The sequence below is a fragment of the Austrofundulus limnaeus genome, unplaced genomic scaffold, assembly GCF_001266775.1.
Source record: "Austrofundulus limnaeus strain Quisiro unplaced genomic scaffold, Austrofundulus_limnaeus-1.0 Scaffold989, whole genome shotgun sequence".
NCBI lineage: Eukaryota > Metazoa > Chordata > Actinopteri > Cyprinodontiformes > Rivulidae > Austrofundulus > Austrofundulus limnaeus.
In genome coordinates, this window is record NW_013953391.1 from 64,601 (window position 1) to 76,376 (window position 11,776).

Consider the following 11,776-nt stretch of genomic DNA (forward strand, 5'->3'; position numbering starts at 1 on the left):
ACATCATACAAGGCTAAGCAACACATGAGTACATCAGACGAGGTTTTGCAACGCGTGATCACATCATACAAGGCTACGCAACGCGTGATTATGTCATACGAGTCTACGCAATGCGTGATTACGTCAGACGAGGCTACGCAATGCGTGATTATGTCAGACGAGGCTAGGTTGCTGCAGATGTATTTAAGTTAAAAAATGTGATCGAATTTACTTTGTTCCCTGATTTTATGACATGCAAGCTGGAAAATATGGAGCCCGCAAGGGGACTTGGGGTAGTTTTTTTCTTTTGCGTTCCCACGCAATACTTTTGCGTTACCTCGCAATACTTTTGCGTTTCCACGCAATACCTTTGCGTTCCCTCGCAAAACTTTTACATTACCATGCAATACCTTTGCGTTACCTCGCAATACTTTTGTTGCATTACCACGCAATACCTTTGCATTACCTCGCAATACTTTTGCGTTCCGACGCAATACTTTTGCGTAATTTTGCAATACTTTTGCGTTACCACGAAATACCTTTGTGTTACCTCACAATACTTTTGTGTTTCCACGCAATACTTTTGCCTTACCTCGCAATATTGTTTTGCGTTCCCATGCAAAAGTTTGATTTGTATGTGAACTGAATTAAATCAGACTTTTATTTTGAAATGTCCGGTTACCAAAACAGGATGTGTCGCCACAAGTTCTTGAAATTGACTTTGATGTTGCGTGGCTGCACTGTGTTATAATATCGACATATGACATACTTCCATGCGTGTTTGTGTGATATATTCATTCTGAAGATGAATTAAAGCAGTAGGCTAACTCGCTAATGGTGAACATGTGAGTTTGTTAATAAACCGGCAGGCACAACAGTGATAAACTACTTTTGCGAGGGAATGCAATACTTTTGCGTGGGAACACAAAAAGAAAAAAAATCCCCCATGTCCCCTCGTGGGCTCAGTAGGAAAAAGCAAGTTTATTTGTTTGCTTGAAAAGATATTTGTCTTATTTCTTAAAGTGAGATTTCACTTTTTTGATACTGTTTTTATTTTCAGACCAACTGTATAAGTGAAATCCTCTGAACTGGTCAGGTTGATTGTAAAAATCTTTGAAGACAGGTTTGATGTGTTGAAAGTCTGAAAGTATGAACTGACATTTTGTGTTTTCATAGGTTTTGTCTGATGTCCCTGCTTTCATTGCGTTGAGTTTTGTCGTTTTCACGTAAAGCTTGATCAGGTGTCTTTGTCCTCAGTCTGTCTTTATTTCCTGTTATCTTAACAATCAACATATCCATGTCACAGGCTAAGAACCATTAGATTGTATCTCTTTTATATTGGGGATAAAAGAACAGTTTGGTTTTTGTGCACCAAATGTGACCTTTTTGTCAAGATCATGAATATTTGAGCAAAAATACTTTGTAACCATTTCATTACTTTTTTCTGGGTCTTTCATCACAATAACTAGCTCTCTTGTCTTCTCTCCTGCTTTCCTCCTTTTTTTCTGTTTTCTATCCCTCTGGTTTTCATTTTCTTGGCAATTCTTAGATTCGGATAAACAGGGAAGTAAGTATCTTGCTTCTCTTCTCTTTGCATATTGTCCCCATCTTCATTCTTCCCCTCTCTCCTTGGCTTCATTCCAGCATCATCTCTTTTTGCCCTTGTCTCCTTTGAGCTTCTATGCCTGTTCACTTCCAGCTCACATTTTTCTCTTTGTGAGTCTGACTGCAGCAGTCTCTGTGTCCTTTCACCCAGTCTTGATGAAAGAGGGCAGGGTGAAAACAAAAACAGTGAGCTTTTAGTGGGAGAACGTGTCAGGTCAGGTCAGAGTTCTCGTTCATAGGTTTGATCATTCAGGAAGTGTTGCAAATATATTCAGCGTTAATGGATGGGGGAGAAATGATGCACATGTAAACATGAGTTTTCCAGGTCTATAGCTATTATTTATCTAGAAATATCAGAACAGTAAGCGCCAGGTGAAACCAGATGGTAACACAAGTTTGCATAATTCAACTCATTCTTATTCCTGCGGCGTTTAATCAAACCGTTTTGTCAAAAATGAAGCGTAGACGTGCAAACAGATTACAGTCCTTTGGTTCCAGTGACTCACCTGACAGGTAATATTAAACACCAACACGATCTTATGAAGAAGATATTTATCATTCAGCTGTGAGGAGGAGCAAAGGAAAGTTTTAGGATACAAAACTTTTTCTCTGGGTTTCACCTGCCGGTACACTCACTGTGTGTTTAGCTTCAACACAGTGCTTAGAACTAAACTGGTTTGGAGAAACTAAAATTGTGGTAAAACTTTTAACTGTACTCCTTCACCGAGGGCAATAAAACATTAAAAAATAAATAAATATACTCAGTACTTATGCTTGTGGAACTGAGAGGAAAGGGTCTTAAAAGAATAACAATTTATTAAAAACGAGCTGGACTAATACCAAATCATAATTACTTGTTTTTGTGTCCTGATGTGTCTCAGTAATCCAGTAAAAAAAATCAAAAAGAAAAATTAAGTAGGTCCTCTGGATGGGTTCTTTTTTTAGTGAAACGTTTCGTCTCTCCTCCAAGAGACTTCTTCAGTCTGAGAGTTTCAGGTGAACTCAGCCTTATAAGCTCCGCCTCCACATGGTGGACAAACAGGTAAGTCACATGCAAAGAGGGCCATCACCTAACAATAGGATTAATTAGCTCAATTTCATCATATGCAAAGAGACTTTCAAGCCTATAGTTAAGCGATGGCCCTCTTTTGCATGTGACTAAATAGAGCGAATCAAGCCTATTGTTAGGCGATGGCCCTCTTTTGCTGAGTTCACCTGAAACTCATCAGACTGAAGAAGTCTCTTGGAGGAGAGACGAAATGCTTCACTAAAGAAGAACTCATCCAGAGCACCTACTTAATTTTTCTTTTTGATACTTGACTTTTTTTGGCTAGCACCATCATGCTCACTTGAAACAAACCTCTAAACCCCATGTTGATGTTTAGCTAGAGTAGAGTAGGGCCTACAACTGGGCTGGAACTATTAGCAACATGTTGGTGGATAACATTCACGATGCAGTCCCCAAAGTGTCTCAAAAGGTTTCCTAGTATCTCATGAGTTGCAGAGGCTTGCAGTCTTCTCACTAAATGTTTGAACATTTTCAAAAAGAAAATGTATGAAGTTATCTTTTCAAAGTAGTTTTTGCATCTCAAATCCTGTGAGGTTTGGTTTCTTGGGGTGTATTCACACCAGGAAAGGTCCACTTGTTTGGTCCGAACCAGTAATAGACTTTTTTATTTGATTTGGTGCTGTTTTCATTCACATTCTGCTTTGTTTGCAAGCAGACGATAATTTATAAACAAAGCCACTCGGGTGATGGCCATTACTCCTACTGGACATAAATGACGGGGGCGGGATGGGGCCGGGACAGAGCACAGGCCCAGAAATAAAGATGGTGCTGTTAATACAACTGCAACAACATTTAGAATATCAATATCAGCTCATTCAGCGGAGGATTCGCGATGATTTACTTCTAATTTTGGGACGGAACCCAAAGGAGACGAGATGCTCTATGTTCCCACAACGATTCATTGTTTGTAGCGCAGTGGTAGCATTAGCAACACTGAAGGGCTGATTGTTACCATTTTGTTTAGCAACGGTGGCTTGTGAAGTCAAAAAAGGATGTATGTTTTCTGCAGTTGTTTCGGTTCGAGGCTGGTCTGTATTCACACCAGAAGTGAACCGCACCAAAGTTCATTTGGAAGTGGACAGAGACAACCTGAAAAGTGGGTCTTGGTCTGGTTATTTACCTGCATAAATGGTGCGGACCAACAGGCCAAACAAACTCTGGTTTGTTTAAAGTGAACCAAATGTGTCAGATGTGAATACACCCTGAAACTTCAGAGAGCTAGAGCTGTTTTTTTATATCTTCACATGCACACTCCTTATGACACACTTTAACCACACAAATAATAAATATTAGTTGTTAAAATTGGTCCAAGTTTGCTTTAAATGTGTATTCAATGTGAGGACAGCTGGGGAAATGGCTACAAAGCAAACTGAGACAGAGACAGTGTAGCAATAAAATAATGTCCAAGGCCTAGAACAGTGTTTCTCAAACCTTTTAGCTTCTGACTCATTAACTAATAATGACAAATGTGTGTGGCCCCATTTTCTGTCAGTTTAAATATTTAAATGATTCTAGTATATGAGAACACAAACAGTCTGAAGAGCCACATTATTTTATACATTCATGACTTCTGGTTTTATTTTGTAACAATTGTGGTAAAAAAAAACGTACCATGAACCATGAATCTTATCCAAAGTTGATATCTGGAGATTATCTAGGCACCACTTATTTAATCTTGGTTGAGCCACAAGCCATTGTATGCATGTATGCAGTTTTGCACACAAAAACACAAAAACAAAAAACAAAACAGGTAGTCACTTTCAAAAACAGGTAGTACTTAATGCAGCCTCATGGCTAACCCCTAATTTACACTACATGCGTTCCGTCTCTGCTCCGCTCCGGTCCGACCTCCACAGCAAATACGCACCCATTTTAATCATTGAGAGTGTTTACACTGGCTGCACATGGCGACGGTGAGCGGACGACGATCCCGCAAAATTAGAACAGATCCTATTGCTGCCGGAGCTGCGCCAGAGTCAATTTTTAAAGATTACGTTGCACCAACAGGAAAAGAAACGAGCACAGCATCCGTATTTTCAAAATAAGACACTTTTAGGCGAGATAATTTGTCGTAATAATGTCAAAATTGCAGCTATATTAATAAATATACGGATATATTTCTACACAAATGCTGTCAGAATGTATCGTTCTGTTTGGAAAGCAGATAGAAACATGTACCATGAAGCATATGTGTACACACACGATACACGTGGATTTTATTTTGAAATCAGAAGTTTCAGAAAGACGACAGTGAGACAATTTCAACATAGATACCAAAAGCCTTTACATCAATGTTTTCAGCTGTTTGGAGTTCGTCTTTCACTGAATTAATTATTTTTTGCTCTGACTTCCACACTTATCACTGAATTTATCGCGCGATCTCCTTCCTGCACGTCTGTCGGACCGGAGCGGAGGTAGTGTAAACTGGACTTGAAAAGCACAGCTGCGACCTGCGCAGCGGAGCGGAGCAGAGGCTGTATAAACTGAGACACAAACGAACAGCTGCGACCTGCGCACCGCAGCGCAGCGGAGCAGAGCAGAGCCGTAACGCATGTAGTGTAAATTAGGGGTAACACTCCCTCAATGAGACTAAAACTGAAACTTTACTCATTGTCTCTCAATTTGAACGTTCAGCTACTTTCCACAGGCGGCCAAATTGGATCTCGAGGTTGGGGCTGGTCAGGGAATTCAGACTTTCCAGATGGAAATTCTAAATTTAGGGAGCATTCCAGTTGATATTTGCTCAACTTGCACATTCCATCTTCTGTGTACAAATGGGATACACCATTACACATATTCAAAGTTTTAAACCTTTGCTCGCATCCCAAATCAGTTTAACACAAGAATTGTTGCTGAACTGCTGAACAGGTCTTGTGTGGGATTGTCCTCTGACTCACCCAGAATGGTGATGAGTTTTAGATGGGTACTGAATGTGGATGTGTCTAAAATGAGTGTCTCATTTGGAGCCCACTTAAAGCAACCTGACAGGAAAACTCAGGTGGCCCCACACGTACGAGCTGGACTGTCAGGACAATCACAGCTCGCTCACCTCTGACTCACCTCTGAGTGGGCAGGCTCTCTCTCTACTCTCCAAATGCACTCAGTCCTGCAGGATCTCATAGCATGAAATAATATACTGCATGTATTTTTCCTCTCTATTCTGGAGGTGCAAATGTTTTCATAAAGACTGATGCAGACAGCTTCTACAAAGTGAAACATGTTCTGAACCTGTTGRATCATTAAATTTAAAAGAACTTAGTCTCCTACATATTTACAGATGGCCAGCTGATGCACAGTCATGGTCATCAACAATGGTGGGCACCAGCCCGCTAAAGCACAAATCCGCTAATTGCGGACCTAAATATTTTCGTAAGCGCTTTAGAAATTGCGGAGCTAATTTTTGGATTAGCGCTGCCCACCACTGGTCATCAACAATTATTGGATGATGGATGTTTTAGAAAAGAAATTTGTGAAAGTGTTCATGTTTTTCATCTACTCAAACAAAGGGACAGGAAGGTTTTAGAGGTTTAAAACAACAGAAATGATTCAGGAAACTGAGACACATTTAATACAGCTGAGCTAGAGGGAAGCTGACAGCTCAGCTGCTGCTGACGTTTCCTGAAGAATATTAAACTGAACCATTAAATTTTTAACTTTAGCAAGCAAAACAGAGGCTAAAAGGCCAAAACACAGGCCAAAAATGATCAGCACTAGCTTCAACCAGGGAAACACAAGTTAAAAACTAAATCAGAGAAAAATGATCTAGGATCTCAAAGAAGCTAAATGTTATCTAAAACCATGAAACAACTAAACTCAATAGAAAATCAACAGAAAACATACTAAAGATAAAACAGAGGATTCTGATGTTATCAGTCCATGAAATGAACGTTATTAGGTGTTATCAGTCCCATACAATGGCTTCAGAAGGTCCCTACTGTGCCTTCTAGGGTTCAGACATTTCTGACAGTGCCCCCTAGTGGGTTAATATAGCAACAACAATGAATGTGTAAATAACCAAAAGATATTGTAATAAATTATTTGTGCCAGTGTCTGTCTCAAACCCTTGTCTCCCACTCTCTGATCTGACTCTCTACCCATTGCCCTATTGGAAGGCCACAACATACAACTGTTGGAGGGCGGGGTCTTTGGCGCTAACCATGTCGTTTGCTCTAAAGTTAACCTTTGTGGCTTTAAGCCTCATATTAACCAGTTTTTTATGCCTCATAATAACCAGATAGTGGTTTTATGTCTCATATTAACCAGATAGTGGTTTTATGTCTCATATTAACCAGATAGTCGTTTTATGTCTCATATTAACCAGATAGTAGTTTTATGCCTCATATTAACCAGATAGTGGTTTTATACCTCATATTAACCAGATAGTGGTTTTATACCTCATGTTAACCAGCACCGGCGGGACATTCTGAAGCCATTCTAGGGAACTGATAACCCCTAATAACGCCCATTTAATGGATGATAACATCCAAAGCGGGTGCGATAAAATCAGCAAAATTATGGCTAAAATTAGCAAGCCCGTAGCTGAAAACTAAAATGAGCAAAACTAACGCTAAAACTCGCAGCACAAAAGCCACATGTTAAAATTAGCTGAACTGTTGCTAAAGCTAAGATTAGCAAAATGAATGCTAAAACTTAAATCAGCTAAATATCTCCAGTAATTTTCCGTAGCGTGAGTAAGTTTTGTATGAGGAGTGTTTTGTCTGAACTGGCTTCGTTCAGAAGATAAAGAGCTGAGTAAAAGACCGAGCATCTTCCTTTCAGATAACTCACCTGATGTCCTCCTGTACTCAGAATGAATAGAATTCTCTGGAAGTCCTAAAATGATTGTGGTTCTGGAATCCTGCGGCTGCAGGGTCGAGCTCAGGTTGCATCAGAAAGGTTCACGGTTCACTGTGACAGCCCCAGCTGACGGGAGCAGCCAGCTCAGGTCACACTTTTCTCATTAACCTGCAGAAGTTGGACAAAGACAAATTTCTGAAAGCATTGAAGTAAAAAGCATTCCACGTTTCTGAAATGTGAAGTTTTGCTTTTCTTTTTTAGTTCGATTTATTGTGAATTCTCCAAGCTTTTTATTTCTGCTGTTAGAAAATATCCTGGCCAAGATGACAGACAGAGAACTGGTCAGAGGCTCATGGGAATAAGGATCCCTGCACTCTTCCATTGTGATGCCCATCCATCTCAGCTTCTTTCCCCAGCATGCCAGTTAAGAAATGGAATTTGTGTTGCTGCCTGGCAGAGCTGGGCATATGGGGGTGGTTGTGTTGGTGTGTGTGTGTGTGTGCGTGCGCAGTGTTTATATAAATGTTGACCGAATACAACAGTTGAAATCTCTTTAGCCATGACTGATGAGAAGGCAGCCCAGTCTGGATTGTAAGGATCCATCTTTGCACTCAGAGAGCCAGGGTGCCACTAATAGCCCCCCAGGCCTCACACACTGTATGATAAGAGGAGGAAGGCTGCAGCAGAGCAGAGAGGAGACAGTCCCATCAGTCAGCGTCACTCAGGTAGAATTACTCCTCCGGCTCTGGATCCCTCACTTGTCAGGGGAGCTTTGATCAGCCACCCCGGCTGCATGCAGAGCGCCGTATGAAGGGCTGACTTTGAAATGTAGCTCTGTGTCTGTGCACGTAGCCACCTGGCTCTGAGGAAAACCGCAATTAAAAGCCTGGCGTTCTCTCAGGTAACGCATATTGTCTGCTGCCGTTCATGCAGGGGTTTTAAGGTGATTTTAGGATGAGAAAGGACAAAGTTGCAGACATTTGGGTCGAACCTTGTAAAGGCATTATGTGAGATCTTGTGATAGGATGTGATGGAAATGACTCGACAACTGCAGCACAGAGTTTCAGCTCGGTTATTGGTGTTTTTGTTTTTGTCACTTAGCTTTTTTTATTTATCACTTAGCTGTGTCGTCCATCTTGAACTGGATGGTGATGAGTTGTAGACAAACATCCAGTCGCGTTCATGAGATGTTCTGCTACAAGAACAATAATATTGCAAAAATTCTGACTAAAGATATAGAATAGAATAGAATAGAATAGAATAGAATAGAATAGAATAGAATAGAATAGCCTTTATTATCCTGCAGTGAGGAAATTCAGGTGTCACAGCAGCATCAGTACAGAGGTTCACACACTAGTTACTTTACAAACCAGGGTTCCTACAGTTTAAGGCAAATTAACCTTTTAAGACTTTTTAATGCCAAGTGAAATTAAATTTAAGACCAACTTCATAATAAACACAAATGACAAAAAATAAAAAAATAAAAACTGTGCCAGATACTCATAAATCAAATTATTCTTGGTTGAAGTATTCAAATATTTCTAATAGACCAATTGTTTTTATCCATATCTACCTATAGCAGAAACATCCTTAGCAGTCAGTTTTATACTTAATTTAATTTCTGTAAATCCTCTAACTACATCAAATTTGGAATAATAGGACCCACAGTGGGGTCTTAACCCCAGTTTGCTGTAGATAAAACCTTAAAGTGCCTGTGACATCAATTTTTTGTAATGTCGTGGTATGAAGGCAGAAACACATTGGAATAATGCCAGAAAAGTCTGCATGTATGGTCGTAACAAATGATTTAATTCTGAGCAACAAACAAACAGGACTCAATCAGGAAGTTCCCGTTGGCTCATTGCTGACACGTCAGCGGACACAGCCAATAATATACACCATGATAACATCATATGACGTGCTTATAACCAATCACAGATCGCCCCATGTACTCTCCAGCCTATCACAGGGCTCCCAGCACAAAGAGTGTCTTATCAAACAAGAGAGTTCAGTCCGTTGCGGAGTCCTGTTGTCTGGACAAACAGATTAACATTGACCATGTGACACAGATAGATAATTAGTCCATAACAGTAAGAAAAGTGATGCATTTTTGGAAAGACAACTTTATTAACATATTACAAAAGAAATGTCACGTTGCTCAGATGAACAGTTGAGAAATTTCCATGTGAAATAACAGGAAGTGATGTCAAAGGGGAATGTCTGCATATGAATATTTAAAATAATAAACATTACCAATTATGCTAATATTTGAGATGAATTACAATCATCCTATTTATAATGTGTTCATAGGTTTAAGACTTCTGAAAGATTGATTTAAGGCTAATTAAGGCCTTATTTTTGGATTGATGAATTCAATGCCCTTTAAGACTTTTTAAGGATCTGCAAGAACCCAGCGAACTGTAGACAGCACACACAAAACAAAATGAACACTGACTAGCCATGATACAACTACTAATAATAAAAATATAACATGAAGAATTGTGCAAGAATAGAAAAAAAGTGTTTTGTTTCAGAATTTGACATTAGGAATCAGAAATTCCCTGTTTTCAGTGCAAAACAATCTCAACAGACCAATAACTGTAAATTGAAGTATCACAATACGGTACAAGGATGTAGCAACCGCTGGTTGAATAATAGTCTTAATTTTGGCCCTCATTCCACACCATACAGTGTGAGGGGTTCCCCATGGAGCTCGGGTCGGTGCGTCTCAGGAGCTGTGAAACTGAATGTCAAACAACCACGTGACCATGGGTCGACTGTTCGGCTAAAGATGGACTATGTGAAGACCTTAAGTTTTCAGAGTTTGGGTCAGGAGTGACTCTCAGCTAATACCACAAGATAAAAGCTTGTTTTATTTAAAATCAAATAACTTGTGTTGCTTACCTGCAGCAACCATACTGAACTGTTTATCATTTGTAAATGCACATCTAATCATTTGTTTCTGACAGCGTCATTTCAATTTGTCCACTGGCTAATGAAATATTTTGCTAAAACAACCAAATGAATGCCATTTCTGTAAGAAAGTGTGGATCTTCATTTACAGAAATGATGGAATCAGAGTTCCGGTCCTACATTAGTAACTCCCATCTTCTCCTGTCTGTTCCACAGGGTTACCAGAGATCCAACCACTTCATTGCCACTCAAGGTGAGTGCTCATTGTGTGCGCCTTTTTTACCATTGAACCAGGCTGACTTTGCTGGTTGGTTAAGAATTCAGCAAACGTATTTAAACAGCTTGGGCTGCGTCACCATCACATCTGGATTTCCACTGCAAACAGTCACTTTCCCAAAAGTGCTGGAAGCGCTCCCACAAGGACCACCTGTAACTGTCAGACACTGCATTGCTGCCGACTGTCGGGTGTGAAGTCGTCTTCCATCTGCATGTGTGGCGTGGCACCTCTCTGATGTTGAGTTGATGCTCCACATCTGCCGTGTTCCCCTGAGCAGCACCCAAAGAGAAAGAGACAGGAAGAAGGAGAGCAAGACGTTCTCCTTTATCCTCCGCCGCTCTGATCCTGTTTACTCACTGAACGTGTTTTTCACTCCGTAATCCCCCTCTGATTCCTCCCAGCTTACTTTGGTCTCAGTTCTGTCGCTCCTCAAACGTAGCGACAGCAGAGGATGCTGTGTCTCGTTCACATTTTGCTGTCTTTGCACACATGGAGCGCAGGGAGGTTCCTCTGGAAAACAAGAGCTGCAGCAGGCCTTTTCATGTCAGAGGGACATTTTAATTTGAGTTAAAGTAGTTCCAGATTTTAAAACAAGTTTTTTTTCTTTTTGTGATGGTCAGGGATTGAGAAAAAAAAATCAAAATGTTCATAACTAGAATTTACTTTTCTAAGCTCTGAGAGTTTGCGTCACTGTAGCTGTGTTTCCATTCACCATGAAAATGTGCAAATTATAATTTCAAAAATAAATTTGCTCAATGAAAACACGTCAATTTCGAAAAAAATTACGTTTTTCGACAATCTTTTTGCGCTAGGATGAGGTGGTGTTTCGGCCGTATCGAAATTGGTGTTTTTTGCAAAACTGCAATGGAAACACTTTTTTCACATCACAGGAGTCACGTGATCAACAACCGTCTGTTTCTACTGGTGAAAAAGACGATGATGAAGAAGCTAACAGGAAGTAGAAATATTAGGAATATCACAGAAGTAGTATAAAATAGTAAACTCACTCTATAGGCTATATTGCCTTATGTGCCTTGTGTGTATTAACTACAAACAAACAAGCTAACCTGAGGTCCTCCATCCATATTTTCAGTAACAGGCTGAGTCATTTTTGTGTTCCCCTCTCTGTCATGTGG

At 40.1% G+C, this 11,776-nt stretch overlaps 1 protein-coding gene across 1 annotated transcript in view; it reads left to right on the forward strand.

The window, feature by feature from the left end:
- LOC106533644 (receptor-type tyrosine-protein phosphatase U) overlaps positions 1-11,776 on the forward strand; it is a gene marked incomplete at its 3' end in the record, with an annotated part of 95,638 nt that overhangs the window by 64,232 nt on the left and 19,630 nt on the right. The window contains 2 exon segments of the mRNA XM_014030042.1: positions 1,529-1,546; positions 10,580-10,616. Coding sequence (XP_013885496.1) covers positions 1,529-1,546; positions 10,580-10,616 — 55 coding nt within the window.